At 43.4% G+C, this 15,602-nt stretch overlaps 1 protein-coding gene across 2 annotated transcripts in view; it reads right to left on the reverse strand.

The window, feature by feature from the left end:
• Positions 1-15,602, reverse strand: part of UBE2J2 (ubiquitin conjugating enzyme E2 J2) — a 53,512-nt gene that overhangs the window by 19,807 nt on the left and 18,103 nt on the right. For both annotated transcript variants that reach the window (XM_077457602.1, XM_077457601.1), the window contains one exon: positions 12,075-12,205. In XM_077457602.1, coding sequence (XP_077313728.1) covers positions 12,075-12,205 — 131 coding nt within the window. The remainder of the gene's footprint in view (positions 1-12,074; positions 12,206-15,602) is intronic.

Below are 15,602 nucleotides of genomic sequence, written 5' to 3' on the forward strand. Positions count from 1 at the left end.
ATGGTACAGGAGCTGGTCAGAGACTGCAGATATGATACAGGAGATGGTCAGAGACTGCAGGCATGGTACAGGAGATGGTCAGAGACTGCAGACATGGTACAGGAGATGGTCAGAGACTGCAGACATGGTACAGGAGATGGTCAGAGACTGCAGACATGGTACAGGAGATGGTCAGAGACTGCAGGCATGGTACAGGAGATGATCAGAGACTGCAGGCATGGTACAGGAGATGGTCAGAGACTGCAGACATGGTACAGGAGATGGTCAGAGACTGCAGGCATGGTACAGGAGATGGTCAGAGACTGCAGACATGGTACAGGAGATGATCAGAGACTGCAGGCATGGTACAGGAGATGGTCAGAGACTGCAGGCATGGTACAGGAGATGGTCAGAGACTGCAGGCATGGTACAGGAGATGGTCAGAGACTGCAGGCATGGTACAGGAGATGGTCAGAGACTGCAGGCATGGTACAGGAGATGGTCAGAGACTGCAGGCATGGTACAGGAGATGGTCAGAGACTGCAGGCATGGTACAGGAGATCAAAGCAGCCTCACCAGTTCCCCCTCAGATGCAGCCTGCCTGATAAAAATACATGCACAGTGTTTTCCATGTATTCCAATGGCTTTAGTTCACACCATGCAGTCAGTTTCCGGTGTGGAAACTGACTGCATGGTGTAAACTAGAGCCACTGGAAGACATGGAAAACACTGTGCATGCATTTTGTGCAAAAAAAAAAAAAAGCACACGGAACTGCATCTGGTGTGAACTGGCCCCAAGCAAGCTACCTGGTTCCGTTCCAACAGACTTCTATTGGGAATGCTCATATCGTTACCTCTACTAGCAATAACTTAACCCTTCCCCATTCTATCACATGGCGATAAAAAACTAGCTGGGTCAAAATCAAGATTATTATTATTTTTTATATGGTCAAGTGAGTACAGCCTTTGTCCTGTGACCTGGTTTATATAGCATGGCTCCATTCACACTAGTGGCCAGAGGTAGATAGTCTCAGAGGCAAACAAATGACTTTTGGATGCAGCAGCACTGTGGGCACAAAAAGCTTGATTTAGCTGCGGACAAAACTCTGCGATGCTTGCCCTGGGCACACTCTTTCCCCCTTATGCAGTGTCTAAATGCAGCCTTACCCATGGCCAGATCTGTGCGGTGATCTCCGTGTGTCACGGAGCTGTGCATTGAATTTCCCGGACGGCTGCAGTAACAATGTCCCGCCTCCTGTAATCACGTCACGCTGATTCAATGTCCCGCCATTGGATCAGTGTACCGTCTGTCACAGGAGGCGGGACATTGTTACTGCAGCCGCCCGGGCAATTCAATGCACAGCTCCGTGACACACGGAGATCACCGCACTGTCGGGGGCGGGAGGAAAGGAGGAGGGAGGACGGAGGACAGAGGACTGGGGACAAGCCAGGAAAACACCCGTGCAATGGGCGGCACCAGGGGCGGAGCCCCGCAAGGCCCCGCCCCCATTATCGGCCCCATTATCGGCAAGATTTTCCTTTCGGCATTTTGCCGAAAACACCATTTTCGGCCGATATGTTTCGGCGGCTGAAATTTCGGTGCATCCCTAATATATATATATATATATTATATATATACACACACACACACACACACACACACATATATACACATACATACACACATATATACACATATACACACACACATACTATATGTAAAGTGCTGTTTACATTGTACTCTAGATAAAGTACCTCTAATAAATAAATACATTTATGTTTACACACCTTTAAATAAAGATTTATTAAAACTAAAATATAATGAGTAATAGCTAAAACACCACTAACATAAAATGAAAAAATGTGGGAAATAGCTGCCGATAACATTCAAAACTATATATAAGCACTAGAAAATGAAAGCGAAATTTCTACAAACAGAAATGCTGACTGCAGTAAAAACCTGATAGGAGGTTTACCTTACAGAGAAAAAAAAACCTAATGCATATATATTTGCAGTGAAAAAAAAAATCACTTTTATTTTTAATGACCCTATAAAGTACTGCAACTGTGATCAATGGATTGTGGGTGCAACGCAAGGCTCCTGCAGACAGAGCCTCCAGTTCTATGTCCATAAGGAGGTACAGGCTTCCAGGTAGAGAGCAGAAGGAAGTGTCAATAAACTACGAGTGCAGTGATCCCCATACTTGTGTTTCATGGAGAACTACACGTTCCTCTGCTGTATTGGCAGACAGAACCTGCAGAGTATTTATTCAAAGATCCCTGTAAATACTGCGGCTGTGTGGATGGAGCCCTGTATAGCTGTGCAAATTTCAAAAGTGACAGCCGCTGCAGAAAAGAACAATCCCTTGCACCGTGTTATACCATTAATGCGGACATAACATGGTCGTAAAGGTAACATTGGCCTTTGATATGTAAAGCTGAAGCTCAGTATACAGCCCAAGATTAGGATCACAGGTGATCTCTAGACACAAAGTAACCAATATAAAGTACACCAAGATGAGCCTGCACTGAACTGCCTAGGCTCCCAGATTTGTGAGCAGCACAAAAGAAAAAAACAAAACAAAAAAAAAGAAAATAAAACATCAAATATACAAAGTAACAAGACAGGAGAGCAAAATATCTGGGAAGAGCTCACACTGACTGGACAAGAAGCTGTCACACACACAAAAAAAAAAAAAAAAAAAAAAAGAGCTGTCAGACAAGCCAACAGCCACAACTGTTTGTGCGAAGTAAACAAACCTTACACACACATGGCCTTTGAGATTGTTTGTGCCACGTGTGAGTATACATGCAACTGTTCTCTGGCCTCATAAGACGACTGACATGCTGCATACCAAACTAATCTGTATGATGTAATGCAAGAGGCGCTCCTCTGCCATGTTATTAACTAAAGGCAAAACAGGATGGATATAAATCAAGGATTTCTTTTTTTTTTTTTTTATCAAAAAGAATCAGATTTTTTTGATTATCAAATTTATTTTAATAATATGGTTTTGAAGTTAAAATCTATCTAAAGGTAGTTTTCTATTTAAGATACATTAATCATTTTTTTTTTATTCAGAATGGAACGGAGCTTAATTATGTAGCATGAGGCTGCATGTTCTGCAATAAAAAATTTTGGCAAACTAATTTAATGAATCCAAGCTGAGAGAACATGATAATCGAATCAGTTCAGAAATCGCTGTTTGACTAACCTGACAGCTTATTACTCTAAATAGGAAACCTTGATTTTGTTTGCAATTATTAAAAGAGTCAAACTACCAGCAAAAAGAAGTCCTTACATTTAAAGATCACCTGTCATTTCAGATCCATCATGGCAGCGCCTGTTAGCGGGCATCCACTCACCTGCTGCCGCCGCGTCCCTCACCTTGATATGTCACTTCCGCATCACCAGCCGTCCCATTAAAGTGAATGGGACTGCCGTTGAGGCAACATCGGGTCAGAGGAGGAGCTGCTGTGGGACAGAGATGACAGCTGCTCTTTAACCACATCAGCCCGGAAGGATTTACCCCCCTTCCTGACCAGAGCATTTTTTGCTTTAGCGGTTAATTGCACGGTCGGTCATGCAACATTGTAACCAAACAAAATTGACGTCCTTTTTTTCCCACAAATAGAGCTTTCTTTTGGTGGTATTTGATCACCTCTGCGGTTTTTATTTTTTGCGCTGTAAACAAAAAAAAAAAAAAAAAAAAGTGTCCATTTTGAAGAAAAAAAAAAAAAAAAAAAAAAGCAATATTGTTTAATAAATATCCCCCAAAAATATATAAAATAAATAAATTCTTCCACAGTTTAGGCCAAGATGTATTCTTCTACATATTTTTGGTTTAAAAAAAATAAATAAAATCGCAATAAGCATACATTGATTGGTTTGCGCAAAAGTTATAGCTTCTACAAAATAGTGGATAGATTTATGGCATTGTTATTATAATTTTTTACTAGTAATGGTGGCGAACTGCGATTTTTATCGGGACTGCGACATTATGGCGGACAGATCAGACACTTGATACTATTTTGGGACCATTGACATTTATACAGTGATCAGAGCAACAAATAGCCACTGATTACTGTATAAGTGACACTGGCAGGGAAGGGGTTAAACACTAAGGGGCAATCAAGGGGTTTAGTGTGATCCCTGGATGTGTTCTAACTGTAGGGGGGGGAGATGGATTCACTAGAACATGACAGTGATCACCTGTCATGTGACCAGGCAGAACAAGGAAATCTCTCCGTTCTGCCTCTCCATGCCGCAAGCAAACATCCAGTTTGCGGGACCCATGGGCCTCCTGCGGCGTGTTCACCTGCCAGGCAGAAAATTCAAAGGAACATACAGGTACGCCCTTTTACCTTCCCATGCCATTCTGCCGACGTAAATCTGAGTGTGTCGGTCGGCAAGGATAAAAATTATGATTTAAATCAAGCCTCTTCACTACTGATTTAAATCCTGATTTAAAGCGACTTGATTTAACTTCTTCAGATCCGCGCTATAGCCGAATGATGGTTACAGCACGGACCTGCTTTGGCCAGGAGTATGTCTATAGACGTCCTCCCGTGCCTGAGCAGCCTGCGCACCCCCTGCAGGGCGCACATGGCACGCTCTGAGATCAGCGAGTCTTTGAGACTCGCTGGATCCCAGATCGGACTAAGGGCTCGATCCCGACCCCTTACCATGTGATCAGCTGTCAGCCAATGACAGCTGACCGTGTGATGTCAACAGAGCCGGTAAGTGGCTATTTTTTATTGCCGTCTGTGCCCCTGTTAAGGAGATCCCACCTCTCTATTTCTCTAGTTTACCATTAACATTGAAAAAATTAAAAATATGTAAATCCCCATATTTTGGGTTGTCCCCAGAAAAGTATTGGAGGGGAAATCTTGCAATGGGGACTTGTTCTGGTGACCTGGGGACCCACCAAGGAATTCCCTTAATTTACAGGGATTTCTTCTCACTTTCTGTTTGGCTATGGGACAGGAAGTGATGGGAAATCTCTGCAATGGGACACAGATAGTGAAATAAATCTGACAGGGGTTATAACCCTCTCTTGCTCTATCCAAATTTGCCTCTAGTTCTACTGTAATTCACACCATTTAGCCTCTTAATAACCTGGCATCTTTACAGCTGAGCTCCAGATAGAAATGTTTTAGGTCGGGGGTGGCATGGTACATTCCATGTTCTGCGGGTAAGTGTAAGAATCCTTCCTCCATTGATGTCAGATTCTCCTCAGATTCTCCTCACAGGGGTGACCTTTCTCCAATGCAGGAGTTGAGAGCAGTGGCTGCAACTGTCAAGGACTCACACTCCCCTTCCTGACCCCATGTCTATTCATAAACATCCTAGTATTCTTCTCCCAGAATGCAAGGCGTTTGGTGAATGGAGGCGTGAATGAAAAACAGAATCCTCCACCCAATCACAGAGTGCCTTGGATTCTGGGAGAGGAATACCAGGATTTCTGTGAATGGGGCAGAATGGGCAGGCAAATGACACAAGTGGTTCGCAGGCACAGCCACTGTTTTAAACCCCCTACAGCACTGGAAAATCACCGCTGTGAGGAGCATCTGGTATTTTTGGGGAAGGATCAGTTCAGCTTTGGAGGCAGAAAACAATGGTACTGGTTCCCAATTTATTCACTTAAACAGACCAGTAAGGACACAAGTGTCCATATAAAGTTACATGTGGATGTCTTTTTGCTATTCACAAACAGTTGAACACTCCAGCAGACCTCACATGGGAACATGGAAGCTTTAAAAGGAGAAGAAGTACAGCCAAAGCTCCGATGGATCACAGGAGTTGCAGTTCGTTTTGCTCTCCTGTACCAAGTTTTCAGTAGACAGCGGGTTGGTTGGGGGGCAGAGCAGACAGTCACCAGCTTTCTGCTCATGTGTTTTATCGCTCGGTTCTCAGTCTTTGAGCTGGCGGGGGACAGATGCAGCATCCACCTAGGTAAGTGTATTTTCTAAGAGAGAAAAAAAAAAAAAAAAACAAACAAACAAAAAAACATAAAACCCTCTTAAGTAATTCTAAAAAGGGAAAAGAAGGCCCACTGACTGTCCCTAAACAAACACTTACCTGACTCCTGTCACCGCTTTAGAGCTGTCTCCTCCTCCAACCCCCTCCCCTCACTTCCTGGTACAATCATTTTTTTTTGTCGAAAATGGCAACATGACAACCATTCACCCACGCAGGGGTATAGCATAGCAAACATAATAAAGAGGCATGGGCTGAGAGAACATGAACAGATAACTTTTGTAGGTAATGAATGTCCACTGAACAACCTAGGGAAACAAACTGAAGGCTCACATATGTCTCCTGGGCCCAAGGGTTATCAAGGAGAGTCTGTATTGTAGGTGCACTAGTTTTCATCAAAAGGTTCAAATGTGTTCAGTTCCGCTGAATGCCCCCAGTCGGGGTGGGTAGTTAGTGCCACTTCCTGGTTTCACCGGAGAAGCTGAGGGCAGCCAACCATAGGCTCCTGTGATGAGGAAGCAGGGGCGTTGGTTACCAGCCGTGTGTGTGTGTCTCTATAGACACACAGCCCAGCTTAGGAGCATGCACGCACGGGTGTCTCCTTAATAGCCAGCTTGCTAAAAAGGTGGCACATGGAGGAGGTAGGAGCGGGCAGCACCTGCAGGGGTCTGCCAGAAGAGGTGGTAACGGACCTTTCTGTACAATATTGTTGCATGGCTCAGGTATTGCATCTTTTTTATTAAAAAATAAATTGCCTTAGTATTACGCTATCAAAGAGGAAAATTAACAAATCAGTAGTATATGTCAGAAACTTTAGTTCTCAGATGTCATTCACAAGCAAACAGCTCACTGTTTTAAAGTCCAGCTCCAGCCAAAAAATAAATAAAACAGGATACAAGGACCAGAAAACCTGGGATATGTAGTCCTAGAAACAATGCAGGACAATAGGTCACTGCACGGACTCTCCTGGAAACCATGGATAGTGGGGAAACCACTGGTTAGAGACATCACAGGTACAAATATATACAATTTCTCATTTAAAAGAGAAATTCGTGAATTGAAACAAACAAATATTGTCACCTAGATGGATGCTGCATCTTTCCCCCGCCGTCTCTACATTGAGAACTGTGTGATCAAAGACAGCTGGTCATTCAGTTCTTGGTCTTCAGTGAGCAGAGATCCGGGGGCTGTCAGTCTCTGGGTCTCTGCTTTGCTCCTCCAGCGCCGGGCTGTAGAAGGGATGGGGGTGTCTGGCATAGTCTCCCAGTGATCTCGCTGAGAGGCTGAGCCAGCTGCTGGTCTCGGCCTCTGGGTGGATCCCGACATTAAAGTCGGGATTGATCCAGAGCCTGGATTGGCTGAGCGACGTTACATTCTGCACTCCTGTGACCCGTTTTCAGCCGGCAGCGGCCTAAAGGCTTTGGCCCTACGTCTGTTTTAAGCAGGTGATGAATTCAATTATTTGATTGGTATGGATGTGTGCATAGGCCAAAGTACATAAGTAGATAAGGCAGTTAACCCAGAGTTGAGAATTAAAGGGGTTGTAAACCTTCGTGTTTTTTCACCTTAATGCATCCTATGCGTTAAGGTGAAAAAAACACCTTGCAGTAACTGCCCCCCCCCCCCCCATTTTACTTACTTGAACCTCTTCATCTCCTCGGCGGGGACACGCTGTCCCTCTCTCCACAGGGTCCCAGCTCTTGATTAGATAGATTGATAGCAGCGCAGCCATTGACTCCCGCTGCTTTCAATCAAATCCAAAGATGTGGGCACCAGAGGGTGGGGCTGAGTCCGGCATTCATGTCGGTGGATGCAAATGCTGGACTCAAGGGCGTGCCCGCAAGATAACCCCCTTTGGGAGAGCGCTTCTCCTAGGGGGTTATCTGATGCGGGGGAAGAGACCCCCGAGAGCCGCCGGGGTCCCCAGAAGAGGATGTTTGTGGCCACTCTGTGCAAAACAAGCTGCACAGTGAAGTTTTTTTATAAAAAAATAAAAATAAAACACACAACACGATCCTTTACAATCAGGGAAATTCAATCTACCCAAGAGACTTCTATTGATTACTTAGCGTGACAAACTAACAACACATCCTCAGTAGTTTTAGAGGCTGGGTGCCTCTAAGCCCAGTGTTTGCCTATACTTGGCATGCAATGAGGAAAACCAAACCGCAACCTCTGCTTTTAGGTAGAACCAAAACTTATTTTTTTGATGGAGGATAAAAAGGGTTAGAACTTCTGTCTGGTTTTAACTGTTATGTGAGATTTCAAAGGACAGAAATTGCTCTAATGGTGAATCAGAAAGTTTTTTTTTTTTTTTATAAAGTTAAAACCTGCCTGGGTTTCATTGCTGTGTGAAATGACCTGATTGCTAAGAATAGCGCTCAGAGCACAGCACTCAACTCTCTCAAGCAGCGATACCAAACAGGGGAAAGTGATTGGTTTATGTCGCACTGCTCAAACTGTGACTGAGATACAAAGACTCGGTTCACACTGCTGCAACATAGGATCCGACCCCAAATCACAAGACATGTCAAATTCAATGTTTCCCTACGAGAGATGTCCAAACTGATACTACACAAGTCGCTCCGACTCTAGAAAAGATTCCTGCACTACTTTGGTCAGATTTCAGCTCTTGTACAGACCCCTAAATCACATCCAAGTTGGATCAAGTCTGACAGAAGTCTCAGGCAAAGTCATATGATTTTGCTGTTGTAACAGTGTGAACCGAGACAAAATCTAAGAGAAATCAAAATAAATAAGATACAAAGTAATTGTTAAAGAATGATAATAGAGAAGGTAGCCCTGAGCTGGGTTTGGAAAAACAAGCACAAAGGCATGCAGCTGTCAAACAGAAGGCGTGGGTTTACCTGGGTGAAGACAAAAAGAGGGGAAGACAGCACCACTGCTGGTGGTGTAGTAATCAATGTAAGCCTTTATTTAAAGAGGAAGCAAGCTCTTGTATAAACCCCCGCCACCCCAAAAAAAGACAACATGCAAGACAAAAAAATAATGAGCTAGTATGCATAGCATACTAGCTCATTATGTATTACTTACCTCAGAGTGAAGCCCCCGCAGCGCCACATAGGTGCCATTGTGTCAGTTTGCTCTAGTGCGCATGTGTTAGCTACAGGTAAGCCTTAATATAGGCTTACCTGTAGCATAAACTTTAAAACCAGGGTTTACAACCACTTTAAACAATATAAAAAGATCCTACTCAGAAAAATAAAGTGCATCGGAAGTGATATTGGAAAACACCATGCGCCGCTGTCAGTGCACAGTTCCAGACTGCTGAGAAGTGTCGGCTCCTCGTCTCCGCAATGTAGCCACCAAATGTCCAATGACAGTAAGTCCACCATGTCGATGACATCACCAAGAGATCCAGGTCACAGCAGAACACGTTTCAAAGAAATATTCCTCTTCTTCAGCTATGGACCGATCCTCTGTGAGGCTGGGGACCGTGCACAGACAGCGGCGTATGGCGGTGTCCAATACTGCCTCAAATGCACCTAATTTTTGAGAGTAGGATCTTTTTATATTGTTTAAAACGTTTGTTAACCCCCCCTCCGCCCCAAAAAAAGCAACAGTGATTGTGTTGTGTATTTTGGCCCCCTGTAACACTTGAAATACCTGGCTAATCTTGCCAGTTTCTACCCTCCCTTCTGAATGCTGACCACAATATATCAGAGCTGCTGAGCCCCGACAGTGTAGTCAGCATACGTGCCTCCGTCATACACTGCTATCTCCATCTCTTCTGTGTCTCCTGCTGTCCTCCTCTGCCTGCCTGCTCTCACTAGCGCCACTCGACTCCTCTCCCCACTGCTTCAAAACTAACTGATCATTATATCATCTTCTCTGTCACATAAAAAAACGATCAAAAACAGCGCATCAAAGGGACTAGTAGATTGATGTGAAAAAGACTTTAAAATGTCATTTATTAAATGTAAACAATGAACACAGACATCTGATCCCTGCAGGATCTAAAACACATAAAAAACACCAATCATAAAACGGACAGATGTTTGATAATGAAAAGCTCCTCAGATCTCTCAATTAAAACTTTGGAAAGGTGAAAACCAAAGACCAATGTGTACAGCTATCGAATGCCTAATGAATGCAATCAATCATCTGAAAGAACCCAGAGCGTTGTATGAAAAGTCAGTGTAAACGAATGGAACAACGTTCCTAGGGACACTCACTTCATAGGTGTTCAATGGGCTGCAGAGCTGATGAGTCCAGTCTGATGACCGAGGGGGAGGTGTTTATTTCAGCTCCATCTGAAGCGTTCGGCTTGGAGGCAGAGGTGTAGTGCTGCACGCTGGGTGGTAAGGATCAAGCTTAGTCACCAGATGATATCAGCTGTACACATAGGCAGCTTAGAGAATGCTGCACTGCTTGCAGCGCCGCTTGTCCGAGCGGCTGTGGATCACATGAGAGGCTTGTCACGTGGAAGGCTGTGAAGGGGAAGGTTGCTATGCCGGCTCTCCTGCTTACATGTTTTGCGCTCCTGCGCTTTAACTCATGGTTGCGTCTAACCATGAGTTACCATGTTTACACGCTGTTACAGGCATTTGGTGTTTCACATCTGTTGTGAACGCATTTTTTGGCTTTCTAAAAAAAAAAAAAGCTTCTAAACTTAACTGCCTAGAAACTACTTTAAAAGGACCCTGTGTACATGTACTGATAAGATAACAGAGGAGAGTTCAGGGGCAGCTGGAAAAAAAACACCCAACTGCTCCTAAACATCTGTTTACCAGCAGCAGTGTACATGAAGCCTTAGGTCGCGTACACACGGGCGGATTGTCTGCCCAACTTAGTCCGCTGAACCGTGTTTCAGCGGACAATCTGCTCGTGTGTGGGCTTCAGCGGACTTTTTCAGCGGACAGTCTGACGGACTAAGTCTTTCGGAATTTCCGTAATTTTGTCCGTCCAAACTTGGTTTCAGCGGACAGTCCGCTCGTGTGTAGGCAAGTTGGACGGACTAAGTATGGCGCATGCTCAGAAAGGATTTACACGGCCGAAGGTTGCATTGCAGTGTATTGGACATCGTATTTCTAGTCCCGTCGTACGTGCTGTATACGTCATCGCGCAAGCTTTCAGCGGACTGTCTGTTCATCGTGTGTGGTCAAGTCCGTTCATTCAAAAGTTGAACGGACTGTCTGTCGGATTGTCTGACGAACTTAGTTGGGCAGACAATCCGCCCGTGTGTACGCAGCCTTAGGCTCCGGTTTGTCCAAAGTCACTCAAAATAGTTAGAGCCGGTTCACACAGGGGCAACACGACTTTCAACACGACTTTTGGAGGCAACTTGGACAGGACTTCAACACGACTTGGGGCGACTTACAACACCACTTTAAGTCGCCCCAGGCTAGGCGACTTTTGCCGTGGCCAATCAGAATCAGAATTTAAAAAATTTGGCGTGGGTTCCCCCTCCGAAAGCATAACAGGCCCTTAGGTCTGGAATGGATTTTAAGGGGAACCCCCTACGCTGAAAAAACATATATTTCTATGAACATTCAGTAAAGAGGCAAAGAAAGGCACTGAGGTAAGCATTTCTATGAGGCACATAATAAATACACGCATTTCATACAAAACTGACTGCCAACAGCACCTAGTAACAGTTACAGAAGTACCTAGAAAAAGGTTCTGTGGCCAGTACAGGTCTCCAGCAGAGGAAGTCTAGAATAGCAACCAGGCGGAGGAGAGGACTAAGGGTCCAGCAGAGATCAGACGAGAGCCAAAAGCACTGAAAAGTAGTCACTGGATATTGAGAGACAACGAAAGATGCCAGGAAATTATGTATTTAGCATGATGTGCCATCCTAAACCACTGAGTGTCTGTCTAGCTCAGCGGGCAGGAATAGGAACATCCACCCATTAATAAAAGTCCAGCAAGTTATGAGGTTCTCACAATACCAGGCGACTAGCAGCAAAGTGGAAGGAGGGCGGCCTGGTATACAATAGCTATACCTACATGAGAAAAAAGTACTATGGATATAGGCTTATTCTGCTGCATACATTTTATGCCTTTATTTGTAGTTCGGATTAGGAACATACCTTTACCCGGGAGCAAAACAACCAAACTGGGCTTGAAGAGTGAATTATCTTGAAAAACTCACCATTCCAAAATATTTGAAGGGAGGGGTTCGGCACAGATATAAGGCACTGGGTCTTTTTTGATGCGCAGATAGTCTTGCTTTAACCGTTGTGTTGCAGTTGTTGGTGCTCTTTTATTACTGTTGCTGCTCATCTGTTAAACAAAACGGAAGGTTACTAAACGTATACTTGAACATCTTTGTACCATAATTGCATATATTTATTTTTTTGCAGTTTTATGTCGTGGTCACGTGACCAGAAAGTATTCTTTACCTTACTGATTGTGGTTACCTCCAATGGTTGGTGATCTATACCCGCAGTGCTGCTGGATACTGTACACATGACAGTTTCCTGCCAGATATCACTGCAATGGCGCATACACACAATTGGAATTATCATTGGAAAAAGCTCTGATGGTTTCCCCGTCGGAATTCCAACGGAATTCTGCTCAAACTGTCTTGCCTACACACGGTCACACCAAATTCCGACCGCAAAGAACACGGCGACGTACAACACATACGACAGGACTAGGAAAAGAAAGTTCAATACCTAGTAGCCAATAGCTTCCATCTCGTAGTTGAATCTGAGCATGTGTGAGTTTTTGCACGTCGGAATTGCATACACACGATCGGAAATTCCGAAAAGTTTTTCCATCGGGAAAATTGAGAACATGCCATCAAATTTTTGCTGGCGGGAATTTCGGCCAGCTAAATTCCAATGGAGAATACACACGGTCGCATTTTCTGATGAACAGCTCTCATCGGTCTTTTGCTGGCTGATCGTGTGTACGCGGCATGAGTGTTTAGGGCTTGTTCACACTTGACTACATTTCTAATGCTTAACAAACACCCTGTGTGTAGTTTTGAAGCATTTAATGATCGTTAAGGTGTGTTACAACCACTCCACAAATGCCTAGTCCATTACAGTTAATAAACTAATCTTAACACCCCACAACTGCCTGCCAGAGGATTTGCAAAGCCTTACCAAAGCTTCAAACGCCTCCTGACTCGACATGAGGCTTCAATTTTGAAGGGACTTGGCGCTAACGCTTCATGTTTTGATAACGAGAACAGCACTGTGTGCTGTCCATTGTATCATTTGCATAGGCATTTGAGGGGCAATATAAAGCCTCCTAAATACCTGCGATTAATGCCAGTGTGAACTTAGTCTTAGCCCCTGTACACACGGTCGGAGATTTCGACAACCAAATCTGTTGGATTTTGTCCGTCGGATCTTGTCCGAAGCTGTTGCATACACACGGTCGGACAAAGTTGTCGAAAAATCCGATCTTTCAGAACGTGATGACGTAATTTCGTTACGATGGGACTATATTCAGGCTATTAGCCAATAGCTTTGATGTAGGAATTTGATCTGAGCATGCGTGGCACTTGGTCCAATCAAAATTCTCTACACATGATCGGAGTATGTCCGATCGAACCAGTTGGTCGGGAAATATTTCCAACAAGATGGAAATTTGGGTCCGACGGATATTCCAACGGAAACATTCCGATGCATACCACACACAGTCGGATTATCCGACAACACGGTCCGATAGGACACATTCCGACGGATTCTCCGATCGTGTGTACAAGGCTTTAGAGCAGTGATGGCGAACCTTGGCACTCCAGATGTTTTGGAACTACATTTCCCATGATGCTCATGCACTCTGCAATGTAGTTGAGCATCATGGGAAATGTAGTTCCAAAACATCCGGAGTGCCAAGGTCCGCCATCACTGCTTTAGAGGTATGGCTAGAATACAGTGATGAATCAAGTTGTTTACTTTCCCTTCATCCATTCACAAAAAGTGTTTATTCTTTTAACTACTATATGTCCAGACAATGAATGTGGAGTGATCCTATTCTTTACCTGTCCCTTCTCTCCCTTGTATTTTGTGAAAAAAATGCAAGGCGCTTTGTGAATGGCGGAGGGGGGAGAGTGAACAACGCAATCCTTATACTGTAACTTCCAGTTACAGCGCCGGAAGTTGAGCTGCTTTTTTTTTTTTTTTTTTTGAGTTCCATTTTAAAAAGGCCGTGTGCTTTTTTGTTACTTGTGTGCCAAATGGTCCTTCCCATACAATTCTGATCCTGGCTATCATGTTTCCATTGTTAAAATGTGCAATATACCCTCGTTTTCAAAAAACATTATTACTCTCTTGTGATATTATTTTGAATTCTACTAATATTCTGATACAAATCCCAAATACTAAAATTTAAATCTCACAAGTGTGTGAAAAGCAGGATAAAGTGCAATAAAAAGGAGTAAACAAAGAAAAATGATAAAAACAACTAAAGGGGTCCAACAAGTAAGCAAAATAATACATCACAAACTGTTGTAAAACTGCTCTGAAGTCAGGCAAGTCCCAAGATTTCCATGTACAGTTATTTACCACCTCTGACAAACACACAATAATGTGGTCAGATTACTTTGGACATTTTTGCATAGTGTTTGGGGAATAACGCATAAACCTACTTCCTTATACTAGTTCTGTATTGCATTTCTAAAATTTAAAAAAGGACAAAAATGAGGGAAACACAGAAGCTGTCATCACCGACCTTTCCCCTAAAACTGTTAAATGCCTGTCTGCAATTTTGACCTAATGGCTTTCATATTTTCTGAGGCACAATGTTTAGATTGAGTGAGTGTTTAAAAAAAGGGATACATGCCAGAGACAGTCAGGCAACTAGCATTTTCAGGGGGCAGTAGTGACAGCTCATCCCCCTATTTGTTTCAATACAGATTTCCTTTAAAATGTCTTTCCAAGAATACCGGAAAAAAAAAAAAAAAGTGACAGAAGTGGGCGCCAGACTAAAGCCCCTACACACCATCAGATCTTCTGCTGATTTTTGTCTTCAGATTTACCAAATAGTAGAAGGGCCTGCCTGATTGCATACAAATTGAAATTCCTAAGGTCTGACCTCATATTACATGGTTTTGGTAAATCTGAAGGAAAAAGATCAGCAGAAAATCCGATAGTGTGTATGGGGCTTTAGTGTAGCAGGTTAAAAACACCAAATGGCAACTCGCATGTAGCAGACAGGTAGGCATGTACATAATATTACCAAAAGTTTTGGTACACCTGCTATATATATATATATATATATATATATATATATATATATATATATATATATATATATATATATATATATATATATATATATATATATATATATATATATATATATATATATATACATACATATATACACACACACACATATACATACACACACACACATACATACATACATACATACATACATACATACATACACTCAAACTTTAATGGCATCCCAGTCTTTGTTGGTAGGGTTTAACATTGAGTTGGCCCACCCTTTGCAGCTATAACAGCTTCAACTATTCTGGGAAGGTTGTCCACAAGGTTTAGGAGTGTGTCTATGCGAATGTTTGACCATTCTTCCAGAGGCGTATTTGTGAGGTCAGGCACTGATGTTGGACGAGAAGGCCAGGCTCGCAGTCTCTGCTCCAATTCATCCCAAAGGTGTTCTATTGGGTTGAGGTCAGGTCTCTGTTCAGGGCAGTCAA

Source organism: Lithobates pipiens, unplaced genomic scaffold (assembly GCF_037356315.1).
Source record: "Lithobates pipiens isolate NorthernLeopardFrog02 unplaced genomic scaffold, aLitPip1_a1.2 Scaffold_27, whole genome shotgun sequence".
NCBI lineage: Eukaryota > Metazoa > Chordata > Amphibia > Anura > Ranidae > Lithobates > Lithobates pipiens.